Source organism: Oncorhynchus kisutch, linkage group LG11, assembly GCF_002021735.2.
Source record: "Oncorhynchus kisutch isolate 150728-3 linkage group LG11, Okis_V2, whole genome shotgun sequence".
NCBI classification, from domain to species: Eukaryota; Metazoa; Chordata; class Actinopteri; order Salmoniformes; family Salmonidae; genus Oncorhynchus; species Oncorhynchus kisutch.
The window spans coordinates 11,963,080-11,979,268 of NC_034184.2; the positions used below are offsets into that span (position 1 = coordinate 11,963,080).

The 16,189-nt window shown below is 44.4% G+C and overlaps 2 protein-coding genes across 2 annotated transcripts in view; one reads left to right on the top strand and one right to left on the bottom strand.

The window, feature by feature from the left end:
• The first annotated feature begins 5,169 nt into the window (after positions 1–5,169).
• On the top strand, positions 5,170–10,194 carry rnf151 (ring finger protein 151). The gene is made up of 5 exons (XM_031835285.1): positions 5,170–5,504; positions 5,957–6,102; positions 8,111–8,207; positions 8,539–8,768; positions 9,654–10,194. The coding sequence occupies exons 1-5, from the start codon at positions 5,502–5,504 to the stop codon at positions 9,910–9,912; spliced, it is 735 nt and encodes a 244-aa protein (XP_031691145.1). The 5' UTR covers positions 5,170–5,501; the 3' UTR covers positions 9,913–10,194.
• A 1-nt stretch (position 10,195) lies between these two features.
• LOC109900018 (testis-expressed protein 2) overlaps positions 10,196–16,189 on the bottom strand; it is a 36,406-nt gene continuing 30,412 nt past the window's right edge. The window contains exons 9-12 of the mRNA XM_020495732.2: positions 12,823–12,954; positions 12,362–12,577; positions 10,863–10,983; positions 10,196–10,641 (exon numbers count right to left, since the gene is read on the bottom strand). Coding sequence (XP_020351321.1) covers positions 10,465–10,641; positions 10,863–10,983; positions 12,362–12,577; positions 12,823–12,954 — 646 coding nt within the window. The 3' untranslated portion in view covers positions 10,196–10,464. The remainder of the gene's footprint in view (positions 10,642–10,862; positions 10,984–12,361; positions 12,578–12,822; positions 12,955–16,189) is intronic.

Sequence of the window (16,189 nt, forward strand, 5' to 3'; positions counted from 1 at the left end):
GTAGATTATTCAATTGACCTTTAAATCACTGAAAATACAGACATTGCTGATATAAAAAAAAAGTTCCCATGTCTCCAATTTACAGGATGTAACATTTTGCCAGTAAGTCAGATCAGTGTAATGTTCTCAAAGCATGCCACAAGTTGGCACCAATTCAATTAAAACAAAAGGAGGGAAGCTTCAGAAATGTGAATCACAAACGTATGTTTCATGATTAACGACTCATGGTGTAATTGTAATAACATACAGGAACCAAGGCGTTTTGTTCACCTGACCTAGAATAACTCACAATGAAATGCCGACAGTGTTAACTCCAAAATTAAATTTATTTGGTTATTGTCACAGCACCATATGTCCCCCCCTCAAGCCGAATCCATGACAGCCATCAAGGAACTTCACAGGACTTTATGCAAACTAGAAACCATATATCCTGAGGCTGCAGTTATTGTAGCTGGGGATTTTTTACAAAACAAATTTGAGGAAAAGGCTACCTAAATTCTATCAGCATATTGACTGTAGTACTCGCGCTGGACAAAAACTTGATCATTGTTATTCCAACTTCATGGATGCATACAAGGCCCTCCCCAGCCCTCCTATAGGCAAATCTGACCACGACTCCATTTTGCTCCTCCCTTCCTAAAAGCAGAAACTCAAACAGGAAGTACCCGTGCTAAGGACTATTCAACGCTGGTCTGACCAATCGGAATCCACACTTCAAGATTGTTTTGATCACGCGGACTGGGATATGTAGCTTCCGAGAATAATATTGACGTGTGCACTGAGACGGTTACTGATTTCATCAAGAAGGGAGGTGTTGTACCCACTGTGACTATTAAAACCTACCCTAACCAGAAACTGTGGATAGATGGTACATTTGCGCAAAACTGAAGGGCAAACCACCGCATTTAACCATGGCAAGGTGACTGGGAATATGGAAGAATACAAACAGAATAGTCATTCCCTCCAAAAGGCAAAACGTCAGCATAGAGACAAGTGGAATCGCAATTTAACGGCTCAGACACGAGACGTATGTGGCAAGGTCTAAAGACAATCACAGACTACAAAAGGAAAACCAGCCAAACCGGACACTGACGTCTTGCCTCTGGACAAGCTAACCAATTTTTTTGCCCGCTTTGAAGATAACCCAATGCCACTGATGTGGCCAGCTACCAAGGACTGTGGGCTCTCCTTCTCTGTGGCCGACGTGTGTAAGACATTTAAAAGTGTAAATCCTCGCAAATCTGCCGGCCCAGACGGCATCTCTAGCCGCTTCCTCAGACATATTCAGTCTCTCCCTATCCCAGTCTGCTGTCCCCACATGCTTCAAGATGGCCACCATTGTTCCTGTGCCCAAGCATGCAAAGGTAACTGAACTAAATGACTATCACCCCGTAGCACTCACTTCTGTCATCATGAAGTGCTTTGAGAGACTAGTTAAGGATCATAACACCTCCACCGTACCTGTCACCCTAGACCCACTTCAATTTGCATACCGCCCCAATAGGTCCACAGATGATGCAATCGCCATCACACTGTACACTGCCCTATCCCACCTGGACAAGAGGAATACCTATGTAAGAATGCTGTTCATTGACTACAACTCAGCAATAAGTACCCTGAAATGGTCCACCCACACAGACAGACTGGTGAAGAAGGCGCAACAGCGCTTTGTCAACCTCAGGAGGCTTGAGAAATTTGGCTTGTTACCTAAAACCCTCACAAACCTTTACAGATGCACAATTGAGAGCATCAGGATGTATCCCCGCCTGGTACGGCAACTGCACTGCCCACAACCGCAGGGCTCTCCAGAGTGTGGTGCGGTCTGCACAACGCATTCCCCGGGGACAAACCACCTGCCCTCCAGGACACCTACAGCACCGATGTCACAGGAAGGCCAAAAAGATAATCAAGGACAACAACCACCCGAGCCACTGCCTGTTCACCCTTCTATCATTAGGGTGGCAGGTAGACAAGTGGTTAGAGCTTTGGACTAGTAATCGAAAGGTTGCAAGATCAAATCCCTGAGCTGACAAGGTAAAATTCTGTTGTTATACCCCTCTATAACCCACTGCCTTGTCCATCAATGAAAATAAGAATTTGTTCTTATAGTTAAATAAATTAAACATTTAAAAATCATCCAGAAGGTGAGGTCAGTACAGGTGCATCAAAGCTGGGACCAAGAGGCTGAAAAACAGCTTCTATCTCAAGGACATCAGACTGTTAAACAGCCATCACTAGCACAAAGAGGCTTCTGCTGACATACACAGACTTGAAATCACTAGTCACTTTAATAATGTTTACATATCTTGCATTACTCATCTCATATACTTTATTCTATAGTATCTACTGTATCTTAGTCTATGCCGCTCTGACATTGCTCGTCCATGTATTTATATATTCGTAATTCCATTCCTTTACTTAGATTTGTGGGTATTAGGTATGTGTCGTGAAATTGTTAGATATTACTTTTTAGATATTGCTGCACTGTCGGAACTAGAAGCACAAGCATGTCAATACACCCGCAATAACATCTACTAGACGTGTATGTGACCAATAACATTTGATTTGATTTGATCATAAAACAAGTCAATCATCTCAATCATCTCACTCAACAGGTCTGTAGGTATCTGTAGATGCTTGTCAGACAGTAATAATTAGCATCAGTACTTCCCACACTACCAACACTGCTGAGTAGCAACTTCCCCCTCTCTCCACCCAGATCAGTGCACTGTCTTTCCTAGCACATGAAGTTGGCACGTTTTCAAGATTCTCATCTCTGACGTTTATAACTAGTTTCTCGAAACTAAACACATAGAGAAGCATCCGCATTGCATGCAGTAAATCGTATCTATGCATTGTTAAGATAAAGATAATTACTTAATGGGAATGGATGGACCTGTATGATAAAGCAGAGAGTTAATATTAACCCTGAAGGGGAGTTGTTTACTGTTACTGTTACTACTGCAATATTTAGTAGTATTAGTAGTATTTATCAGTATTAGTAGTATCCTCAATTAGCTTCTGCAGAGGCTAATCTACCTTATGTCCAAATGTTGTCCACAATCATTTCCTTAGTCTTGGTTACGTTGAGGGATAGGATGTTATTCTGGCACCAGGTGGCCAGGTCTCTGACCTCCTCTCTATAGGCTGTCTCGTCGTTGTCGGTGATCAGGCCTACCACTGTTGTGTCGTCAGCTAATTTAATGATGGTGTTGGAGTCGTGCCTGGCCATGCAGTCGTGGGTGAACAGGGAGTACAGGAGGGGACTGAGCATGCACCCCTGGGGAGCTCCAGTGTTGAGGATCAGCGTGGCAGATGTGTTGCTACCTACCCTCACCACCTGGGGGCGGCCTGTCAGGAAGTCCAGGATCCAGTTGCAGAGGGAGGTGTTTAGTCCCAGGTTCCTTAGCTTGGTGATGAGCTTTGAGGGTGCTATGGTGTTGAACGCTGAGCTGTAGTCAATGAACAGCATTCTCACATAGGTGTTCCTTTTGTCCAGGTGGGAAAGGGCAGTGTGGAGTGCAATAGAGATTGCATCATCTGTGGATCTGTTTGGGCGGTACGCAAATTGGAGTGGGTCTAGGGTTTCTGGGATAATGGTGTTGATGTGAGCCATTACCAGCCTTTCAAAGCACTTCATGGCTACGGACGTGAGTGCTACGGGTCTGTAGTCATTTAGGCAGGTTGCCTTTGTGTTCTTGGGCACAGGGACTATGGTGGTCTGCTTGAAGCATGTTGGTATTACAGACTCAATCAGGGACATGTTGAAAATGTCAGTGAAGACACCTGCCAGTTGGTCAGCACATGCCTGGAGCACACGTCCTGGTAATCCGTCTGGCCCCACAGCCTTGTGTATGTTGACCTGTTTAAAGGTCTTACTCACGTCGGCTACGGAGAGCGTGATCACACAGTCGTCTGGAACAGCTAATGCTCTCATGCATGCCTCAGTGTTGCTTGCATCGAAGCGAGCATAGAAGTAATTTAGCTCATCTGGTAGGCTCGTGTCACTGGGCAGCTCGCGGCTGTGCTTCCCTTTGTAGTAGTTTGCAAGCCCTGCCACATCCGACGAACATTGAATCATACTACACCAGCTTCGATCTTAGCCCTGTATTGACGCTTTGCCTGTTTGATGGTTCATCGCAGGGTATAGCGGGATTTCTTGTAAGCTTTCGGGTTAGAGTCCCGCACCTTGAAAGCGGCAGCTCTACCCTTTAGCTCAGTGCGAATGTTGCCTGCAATCCATGGCTTCTGGTTGGGGTATGTACGTACAGTCACTGTGGGGACGACGTCCTCAGTGCACTTATTGATAAAGCCAGTGACTGATGTGGTGTTTTCCTCAATCTCATCGGAAGAATCCCGGAACATGTTCCAGTCTGTGATAGCAAAGCAGTCCTGTAGTTTAGCATCTGCTTCATCTGACCATTTTTTTATAGACCGAGTCACTGGTGCTTCCTGCTTTCATTTTTGCTTGTAAGCAGGAATCAGGAGGATAGAGTTGTGGTCAGATTTACCAAATGGAGGGCAAGGGAGAGCTTTGTCTCTGTGTGTGGAGTACAGGTGATCTAGAATTTTCTTCCCTCTGGTTGCACATTTAACATGTTGATAGAGATTTCCCTCGGTGCTGTGATCACTTGGCGGGATATGAAATATTATTGAAAAAACAAAGCTGCGAATTAATAATGAAAATAATAGTAACAATAATAATAATCACAACAACAATAATAATAATAACACTAATAACACTAATAATAACAATAATAATAACAATAACAACAACAATAATATAACAAATATGTGTAATAATAGCACACTTTTCAAAACATTTTAAAAAGCTCTCTTAAAAACCTTCAGCCAATGTCAGAGACAAAAGTATTGAAATTAATGTTATATAAAATAAACTACAGAATAAAGTTGGCTGTTATTGCATTTAAAAGGTCATTAAAACCGAAAGTGTACTTTTTATTGAATAGAAACCTCCACTGAGTTCTGAAAAAGGCCTATTCATAGTAGCCCACTCACTGTGGCCATCAGTCAGAGCAATAGTTAGAGAATGCCGATGGGTTTGGAAGCTCTAGAGCCAGCCGCCATTCATTTCCATAGCAACTCCCCCTGTCAAAGCCGTAAAACCTGGAGGGTACCAAAAAAAAAGGGAGAGAAAAAAAAGATAGAACGAGAAAAAGAGAGGAAAAAAGGACCCAGGTGGTTAGTCACTAGCTCTGGACGGAGTTTTGAGTCTAACAGTAAATACTATAGTGTGGAACTTCAGAGAAGAGGAATGACATGGATCTTTACCACTGGAAAGCTGAATGATTATTGGTCAAATGATGTCTTTTTTCCAGGGTGTTTTAGCAGTGTATTTTTGTGGCTTGGCACACAGGGATATTTGTTTGTGTTGTTGACATGTAGGCCAGTCCTAACTAAAGGGAGTGAGGGGCTGAGCTGTGGGAATGAAAACTGAAGCAACTGTGACCTCATGACAATTGACAACAGAGCAGTGAAATATGGTGAGTTAATATATATAAATATAATTTATAATGATGAGTGACTTTATGGATGAAATATGGATTATGATTTTCAAAAACAACTTTATGTCGAGAGAGCTACAGGTATCCAAAAAACTTAAGAGGTCGTAGAAAATGAACACAGATTATTATATATTTTGTTGAAATAAGGTATGTGGTTGAAGAATTCGTGTACTGGAGTGCCTGGACCTGGCAATTTGTCAACCACGTAAACATTTTGGGGAGATTTGATTGTTCCTGTTTAATGTATTATGTTTTGTTATAACAGAGTGGCTTTGATTTTGCTAACTTACTGCTATTGACATTACTTTGATTTAGTTACCTAAAGTACAACTATCTTATTTCCTAACTAACTTCTCTTGTGTGCGTGTGCATGTGTGTGTGTGTGTGTGTGTGTGTGTGTGTGTGTGTGTGTGTGTGTGTGTGTGTTTCAGAGTGGGGGTTACGACGTGGACCTGTTTGTGGACGGTCCAGACTATGACCTGCTCTGCACCATCTGTAGAGCTGTCCTGAGGTGTCCTGTCAGAGTGGCCTGTAACCATGTCTTCTGCAAGACCTGCATCCTACAGTGGCTCAGGAGGTACAGTACACTGGGTCATGTCCTCAGTTTAGGACACACTGTAGATACAGTGCCTTGCGAAAGTATTCGGCCCCCTTGAACTTTGCAACCTTTTGCCACATTTCAGGCTTCAAACATAAAGATATAAAACTGTATTTTTTTGTGAAGAATCAACAACAAGTGGGACACAATCATGAAGTGGAACGACATTTATTGGATATTTCAAACTTTTTTAACAAATCAAAAACTGAAAAATTGGGCGTGCAAAATTATTCAGCCCCTTTACTTTCAGTGCAGCAAACTCTCTCCAGAAGTTCAGTGAGGATCTCTGAATGATCCAATGTTGACCTAAATGACTAATGATGATAAATACAATCCACCTGTGTGTAATCAAGTCTCCGTATAAATGCACCTGCACTGTGATAGTCTCAGAGGTCCGTTAAAAGCGCAGAGAGCATCATGAAGAACAAGGAACACACCAGACAGGTCCGAGATACTGTTGTGAAGAAGTTTAAAGCTGGATTTGGATACAAAAAGATTTCCCAAGCTTTAAACATCCCAAGGAGCACTGTGCAAGCGATAATATTGAAATGGAAGGAGTATCAGACCACTGCAAATCTACCAAGACCTGGCCGTCCCTCTAAACTTTCAGCTCATACAAGGAGAAGACTGATCAGAGATGCAGCCAAGAGGCCCATGATCACTCTGGATGAACTGCAGAGATCTACAGCTGAGGTGGGAGACTCTGTCCATAGGACAACAATCAGTCGTATATTGCACAAATCTGGCCTTTATGGAAGAGTGGCAAGAAGAAAGCCATTTCTTAAAGATATCCATAAAAAGTGTAGTTTAAAGTTTGCCACAAGCCACCTGGGAGACACACCAAACATGTGGAAGAAGGTGCTCTGGTCAGATGAAACCAAAATTGAACTTTTTGGCAACAATGCAAAACGTTATGTTTGGCGTAAAAGCAACACAGCTCATCACCCTGAACACACCATCCCCACTGTCAAACATGGTGGTGGCAGCATCATGGTTTGGGCCTGCTTTTCTTCAGCAGGGACAGGGACGATGGTTAAAATTGATGGGAAGATGGATGGAGCCAAATACAGGACCATTCTGGAAGAAAACCTGATGGAGTCTGCAAAAGACCTGAGACTGGGACGGAGATTTGTCTTCCAACAAGACAATGATCCAAAACATAAAGCAAAATCTACAATGGAATGGTTCAAAAATAAACATATCCAGGTGTTAGAATGGCCAAGTCAAAGTCCAGACCTGAATCCAATCGAGAATCTGTGGAAAGAACTGAAAACTGCTGTTCACAAAAAATCCAACCTCACTGAGCTCGAGCTGTTTTGCAAGGAGGAATGGGAAAAAATGTCAGTCTCTCGATGTGCAAAACTGATAGAGACATACCCCAAGTGACTTACAGCTGTAATCGCAGCAAAAGTTGGCGCTACAAAGTATTAACTTAAGGGGGCTGAATAATTTTGCACGCCCAATTTTTCAGTTTTTGATTTGTTAAAAAAGTTTGAAATATCCAATAAATGTCGTTCCACTTCATGATTGTGTCCCACTTGTTGTTGATTCTTCACAAAAAAATACAGTTTTATATCTTTATGTTTGAAGCCTGAAATGTGGCAAAAGGTCGCAAAGTTCAAGGAGGCCGAATACTTTCGCAAGGCACTGTAGAAGGAATATTGTAACCATAACTGGTTATTCATTAGAAAAGACAGTAGCTGTATTATTATGAAAGGTAGGAAGCAACATCTCACTGGACACACACCGGTTGAATCAACGCTGTTTCCACGTCATTTCAATTCAATGGAACCAACATGGAATAGACGTTGAATTGACGTCTGTGCCCAGTGGGATGTGTTTCTAGAACACAAGATTCTGATTTTGGTACGTTTTCACAGTGCTGAAAGATGATTACCATCTAGTTTCTTCAGGTTTTCAACTGTAGAAATGATCCTTTCAAAGTGTAAAATGAATGTTATTGATTCAATTCAGCTCTCTTCTCTAGACAGGAGACATGTCCCTGCTGTAGGAACACTATCAGTCCCAGCTTTATGTTCGTCATGTACAAATTGAGTAAAACTATCAGCCGCCTCAGGATTAAGGTGAGTTATCACAGCCTGATGTTGCTAAGTGTTTCTATTACAAAGTAATGGAGTTCATTTTTCTCTGTAAGCAATGTGTGAGGGCCACATAGTGGCAAGGAAATTGGATGTTTCAAGCATAGAGGAACTTTCCCTGTCTCATATGTCATCATGCCTCTCATATTGAATAAATTATTTCTTCATAGATCATTCAAACAACCTTCGGCAATCTTTGACTTTCCCACACTCTTCCACTTCGTCTCCTCTCTTCTCTCTCTTCTCTTCTCCCCTCTAATCTCTCTCCTTCCCTCTCTGCTCATCTCTGCTCTACCCCTCTCACTCTCCCCTGTAGTGTAACAACGAGGGATGCTCAGCCACTTTCCCTCTGTGTGAGGAGTTCCTCCATAGTTCCTCCTGCCAGTTCCAGAGGGTCCCATGCCCCCACCAGGGCTGTGGTTCCTTGGTGCCCCGCTCAGCCCTGGAGGTCCACTCACAGCACTGCCAGCACTGGACCCAGCTCTGCCCCATGGGCTGTGGTACTCTGCTCACACAGGCCACCCAGCCCCAGCACAACTGCTTCAGGTGGGTGGGTGTTAAAACACTGGGAGTGGGTGGATGTTAAAACACTGGGAGTGGGTGGGTGTTAAAACACTGGGAGTGGGTGGATGTTAAAACACTGGGAGTGGGTGGGTGTTAAAACACTGGGAGTGGGTGGATGTTAAAACACTATGAGTGGGTGGGTGTTAAAACACTGGGAGTGGGTGGGTGTTAAAACACTGGGAGTGGGTGGGTGTTAAAACACTACGAGTGGGTGGATGTTAAAACACTGGGAGTGGGTGGGTGTTAAAACACTACGAGTGGGTGGATGTTAAAACACTGGGAGTGGGTGGGTGTTAAAACACTACGAGTGGGTGGATGTTAAAACACTGGGAGTAGGTGGATGAGGTGAGACAGAATGGATATAACGTTTGTATTTTGAATTTAGAAGCATGCCTCACTTTATTTATTTTGTAGTAGATTAGGTGAGTTTTCTATCCTGGAATCCAAAACTGAATATTACTGAAAAGGAAAGGAAGTGGAACAATATTCAGTTTGCATTCCAGGCTAGAATTTCCCCTTTATAATGCTCTGAGTCGACAGTCAAGTCAGAAGAAGGAATTCCTGACGACCACGGCCACAAATTGGGGGAAACAAACATTATTTCCCATTGACCCCCATTGTAAAAGAATCAACTTCGTAGATTTTTTTGTTGTTGCCTAAAACAAGCAGACAACAAGAAAATTGTGTTTGAAAAAGGTCACGTTTTTAATGTGAGCCACGGAGTAACCTAGGTAATCACAGGTTTCTTCCCCCACGGGGAAGCCACAACATTCTATCTAATACCGATTGGGAGTATATACAAATTCTTTAAGTAAAGCTCAGTATAAATGCATGAATCCCCTATGATGATAATGATGGTTACCCCAGGCAGCTGAGGCAGCATGTGGAGGCCCAGAGGCAGAGCCACAGAGCCATCGCTAGCGCCCTCCGGAGAAAGATGGGGAGAATGCAGACCGCCATGACACACGTCAGGAGGCAGGTGGCGCTCATCTGTGAGAGCCTAGAGGTCATGGGAGAGGGGGAGGCAGAAGGGGAGGGGGAGGAGGGTGGAGAGGTGTATGAGGGATATGGAGAGGGGGAGACAACAGGGGAGAGTAACACAAGCAGCAGTAGCAGCAGCTCTTGAGATGGGTACAAGTTTTTATTTTATTTTATTTTTTACAAATTATTAATTCAGTTTTATATGACAATGGTTTTTATATAAAATCTGTTTATGCGGAAATGTGAAAATGAAAGATGTTTTGGATTTTAATGATTTTAATGAAACTGTTCATTTCATTTTGGTGTATTTTGTAAAGACTGCAAATGTATTATTCTGGATTGTTATCTTTTCAGAATGTTTTTATTAGGTTGATTATTGTATTTCGGCAAAACCAAATCTCAAATGATTAAAAACATGACAAAAACACTTCCTCATGTCATGGTTTTATTCAATGATTGTTTTCATTTTCATGTATTAAATATGGACTGTCTGCTCAAAAGGACATTGAACTGTAAACAATTAAAACAGCAAGGAAACTCACACCTCATTACTGTTCCTCACATGTAAACATTGACCAAAGGTATGACTTCGGTTGAAGTACTGTAATATAAAGTATCCCACTACATTTGGTGACACATCTACTTGGGCTATGAGAACTTCAAGGGTGTCATAGCGTCATTGGGCCACAGGGAGGCACTAGTCCAACTCTGTAGTAGTATTGTCCTGGGAGATCCTCTCAATCGACTCCATGGAGGAGTGGTCTGATGACTGGGACGGACACTGCTGGGTCTGCTGGGCCGCTGGAGGACCATCCATCCCAGAATGCATCAGAGGCAGGTAGATGTCATCCATGTTGGGCAGCACAAACACATTCTGGAATGGAGGGAAGATAGGTTCATTGTTTAATTTGGGGTAGATTGTCTTACTTTGGATTTGTGGGGAAGGTGAGGGAGGGAGGAAGGGAGGGGGAGGGAGATGAGGGGGAGAGGAAAAGAGGAAGAGATAGATGAAAAAGACAAGGGAGGGCGAGAGGTGAGAGATACAAGGGTAGACAAGGTGAGGGAGGGAGGGGAGAGAGGATAGAGAAGTCTAACCTGGAACTCATCCTGCAGCCTCTTCTCAATCCACTCAGTCACGTGACAGAAGGTGACCTCCCTCTCCCCCAACTTGGGTCTGACATGCAGGTCCAGCTTGGGAGGTACACAGAAACTGTACCTGGAATACACACACACACACACACACACACACACACACACACACACACATCAATAAATACATAGAGCCAGTAATCATTTGGCCGGCCTTTTACTCTAATTGACAACAAAATACTTGTCTTTCATCATGAAGATGCAAGTACGGAAATTAATAAATAGAGTGAAGCTGAATGAATACGGACTAGGTTGTTTCAGGGCAGCGCCATAGAGTATATCTGAGTGTGGGCCAAACCATTTCCATCAGCAGGGGGAGGAGGGATATTGAGTGTGGGCCATACCATATTGTACGAATAGAGGGAGGTGGGATATTGAGTGTGGGCTGGACCATATTCTATCAGTAAGGGGGGGAAGGGATGTTGAATGTGGGCCGTACCATATTCTATCAGTAAGGGGAGGAGGGATGTTGAATGTGGGCTGTACCATATTCTATCTGTAGGGGGAGGAGGGATACTGAGTGTGGGCCATACCATATTCTATGATTAGGTGGAGGAAGGATATTGAATGTAGAGCCATACCCATAGAGGATGATAGAGGTATCTAGTGGCCAAAAGGTCATATTAGCATGGGCAGAGCCATTGAGGGCTTTCATGATTTTAATGTAGTCAACTGGGTGGGACTTCCAACTTCATTGGCTTATCCCTCCTGGTGGCCCTGTTGGAGTCATGTCCAACCGGATCATCAACAGGGATCAGCCAATCGTAAAGAAGAAAATTGACTGCCTCAAAATTGGCGCTGCCTATGCTGTTGTAACAGTATAACTTTAGACTGTCCCCTCGCCCATACCCGGGCGCGAACCAGGGACCCTCTGCACACATCGACAACAGTCACCCACGAAGCATCGTTACCCGTCGCTCCACAAAAGCCGCGGCCCTCACAGAGCAAGGGGAACTACTACTTCAAGGTCTCAGAGCAAGTGACGTCACCGATTGAAACGCTATTTAGCGCTAACTAAGCTAGCCGTTTCACATCCGTTACACTCACCCCCCTTTTGACCTTCCTCCTTTTTCCGCAGCAACCAGTGATCCGGGTCAACAGCATCAATGTAACAGTATAACTTTAGACCGTCCCCTCGCGCGAACCAGGGACCCTCTGCACACATCAACAACAGTCACCCACGAAGCATCGTTACCCATCGCTCCACAAAAGCCGCGGCCCTTGCCGAGCAAGGGGAACAACTACTTCAAGGTCTCAGAGCAAGTGACGTCACCGATTGAAACGCTATTTAGCGCACACCGCTAACTAAGCTAGCCGTTTCACATCCGTTACACTGTCACAGACGCTATAATGGCACAGATACAAAGATCGGTCCTTTATCTATCTCTAAGGCCGTACCATATTTTATCAGTAGGGAGAGGAGAGATGTTGAGTGTGGGACGTACCATACTCTATCAGTAGGGGGAGGAGGGATGTTGACAGCCAGTGTTCCAGAAAGCTCCTGAACCTCCACTGCCAGCAGCAGGGGCGTGTTGGACATCTCCTCAATCTTCTTTTTGATGAACTCATTCTCTGTCGCCTTCTGGAAGTACTTAGACTTTGCAATTTTGTCGACAAATCTCAAAATCCGCCTGCCTGTCTTCCCGCCACCAGCAGAAACCCTGCAGAGGGGAGGAGAGGAGGAGAGAGGAAGAGAGAGGGATAATGTTTACCGTGAATGCAGTCTCCGCTAACACAGGAACATTGCTTTTAAATATCAATCGGGCTATAACAAGGAGCTTCAGCGCTACAGATTGAATCGAGCCCTTAGTGTGCAATACAGCAGAAGGTCACAGTCAGGAAAAACATCATATCATTCCACATGGCCGACTATATTGGGCGTGTAAGAGAATGGAACATCCATTACCCTTCAGGACCAGGTAGAGTCCCCTTTTCTCCCACAATGCCTTGGGGCTCTGAGAGCAGTACTTCCTCCTCGTCAGAAGAACCGGCGCTGGAGGACTCCTCATCACTGTCAGTCAGAACACTGAGGACGGGTCTGTACTTGGACACAACAACACAGGTTAAAAATCTCACTGAGACTAAACTTAAGCCTAGCCTTAACCCTGACCCTAGCTTCATGTCCACATTTCACATTTCACATCCTGGTTCAACCATAACCCTAGCCTCAACCCCAGAGAAAGGGTTAGCTGATTGGGTGTGTCAAAAATAAATAGATAGGGGTGTCGAAAGAACGAAGGCGTATCGAAAGCACACATGTAATTCACGTGACTATCTGTCAGTTCTTACACGTGAGTGCAGAGATTAGTGGAAATGCGCATCGAGATGAACTTGAGGAAGTTTTGGAAACTGAGAATGATGGTGTTGTAAAATCACTCAGGCTTTAAGAAAACACTGCATGTAAATGCAAATATCTTGACATTTTACATTTATCAAATGTCATTGCAGTTGTGCAGGCTACTGTGCGCAATGTCATTATCAAACTTGTCGATATCCCATTCCTAAACACCGGTAGCAAGTTTTCTCAAGGGCAGACCAATGGGTGGCATACATGCCGATGACGACCAATTTATGAATCAAGTCGAGCCAAAATAGCTTACAGCCTATGCTGATAGACGTCTGATACTAGCACGTTATAATATCAGGAGATTCAAATGAGCTTACCCTGGTGGCAGATCTTCATGTCTCGTCACGATTGCTTTCATTAGTTTGAGTTGTGTATGTCAAAATGATTATGCGACTGAGCAATACTATGCATGACACATAGAAAACTGGTAATAATTGTACATGTTTGCTTTCATAAAAGTTTGAGTTGTGTGTGTGTTTAAAACTGCTTTAGCATCTTCCATGCACTTCCTGAATGTACTGAACAAAATAGGCTTGTCTGAGTGGTGTTACCTGGCAACAACCCTGTCCAATCGAGAGACCATCCAATACCAGTGTACTTTCGCCACGCCCATTTATTTTGACCCACCCACTTATTTCGACATGCCCACTACTCCGAGAGCAGTCCCGCACACAGCTACCTATAGTTGGAACCACAACCCTAACCATAAACTTAGATTTATGTCCACATCCCGGTTCAACTCTTACCCTTAACCACAACCCTAACCACCAACAACAGAGACCAGACACACATATCCTACAACTACTTGAACTGGGCCTCATACACAAAGACTTCACATTCTAACCCTAACCCTAACACAACCTATAAACTCATGGGACAGCAATGGGCAAGAAGTTTGCCCAGCTTACGCCAATATATACATGGCGGACTGGTAGACAACGGCATTGGCCAAATGCCAATTGCTGCCCCTGTTCTATAAATGTTGTTATCTGGACAATATCTTCGGAGGGTGGCAACACAACCTACAAGACTTCACTACAATTATACTTTTAGGGGAATTGTCAAATCCCAACTCTTCCGTTTTCACAAAACATACAGACGATCTAAATGACTTCTATGCTCACTTCGAGGCAAGCAATGCTGAAGTATGCATGAGAGTGTAGCCGATGCGAAATGGCTAGCTAGTTAGCGGTGGTGCGCACTGGTAGCGTTTCTATCGGTGACGTCACTCGCTCTGAGACCTTGAAGTAGTGGTTCCCCTTGCTCTGCAAGGGCCGTGGCTTTTGAGGAGCGATGGGTAACGATACATCGAGGGTGACTGTGCAGAGCGTCCCTGGTTCGCTCCCAGGTCGGGGCAAGGGGACAGACGTAAAGTCTATACTGTTACAAGAGCACCAGCTGTTCCGAACGACTGTGTGATCACGCTCTCCGTAGCCGATGTAAGGTCAACACTCACAAGGCCACAGGGCCAGACTGATCACCAGGACGTGTACTCTGAGCATGTGTTGACCATCTGGTAAGTGTCTTCACTGACATTTTCAACCTGTCCTAACTGAGTCTGTAATACCAACATGTTCCAAGTAGGGCAGGGCGATATGGCCAAAATCTCATATCCCGATATAGGTTATTTCATATCCTGATAATGACACATATCACGATAGCACATTTTCTGTAAATTCAACGAATAAATAGTTGATATAAAATGACCACATATAAAGGCCTATTTCTTATTACATTTTGAATTATACTCAAAAAATAAAAGGTACTTACTCATACTTAGCCCTAGCCCTAACCCTAACTTAGCCCTAGCTGTAACCCTAACCCTAACTTAGCCCAAACCCTAACCCAAACTTAGCCCTAACCCTAACTTGGCCCTAGCCCTAACCCTAACTTAGCCCTAGCCCTAACTTAGCCCTAGCCCTAACCCTAACTTAGCCCTAACCCTAACTTAGCCCTAACCCTAACTTAGCCCTAGCCCTAACTTAGCCCTAGCCCTAACCCTAAGTTAGCCCTAACCCTAACTTAGCCCTAACCCTAAACCTAACTTAGCCCTAGCCCTAACTTAGCCCTAACCCTAACTTAGCCCTAGCCCTAACCCTAACTTAGCCCTAACCCTATCTTAGCTCTAGCCCTAACCCTAACTTAGCCCTAACCCTAACCTAGCCCTAACTTAGCCCTAGCCCTAACTTAGCGCTAGCCCTAACCCTAAATTAGCCCTAACCCTAACTTAGCCCTAGCCCTAACCCTAACTTAGCCCTAACCCTAACTTAGCCCTAGCCCTAACCCTAACTTAGCCCTAACTTAGCCATAACCCTATCTTAGCTCTAGCCCTAACCCTAACTTAGCCATAACCATAACCTAGCCCTAACTTAGCCCTAGCCCTAACCCTAACTTAGCCCTAACCCTAACCTAGCCCTAACTTAGCCCTAGCCCTAACCCTAACTTAGCCCTAACCCTAACCCTAACTTAGCCCTAGCCCTAACTTAGCCCCAGCCCTAACTTTGCCCTAGCCCTAACTCAGCCCTAGCCCTAACCCTAACTTAGCCCTAGCCCTAACCCTAACTTAGCCCTAGCCCTAACTTAGCCCTAACCCTAACCTAGCCCTAACTCAGCCCTAGCCCTAACCCTAACTTAGCCCTAGCCCTAACCCTAACTTAGCCCTAGCTGTAACCCTAACCCTAACTTAGCCCTAGCCCTAACCCTAACTTAGCCCAAACCCTAACCCAAACTTAGCCCTAACCCTAACTTGGCCCTAGCCCTAACCCTAACTTAGCCCTAGCCCTAACCCTAACTTAGCCCTAACCCTAACTTAGCCCTAACCCTAACCCTAACTTAGCCCTAGCCCTAAATTAGCACTAGCCCTAACCCTAAGTTAGCCCTAGCCCTAACCTAGCCCTAACCCTAAACCTAACTTAGCCCTAACCCT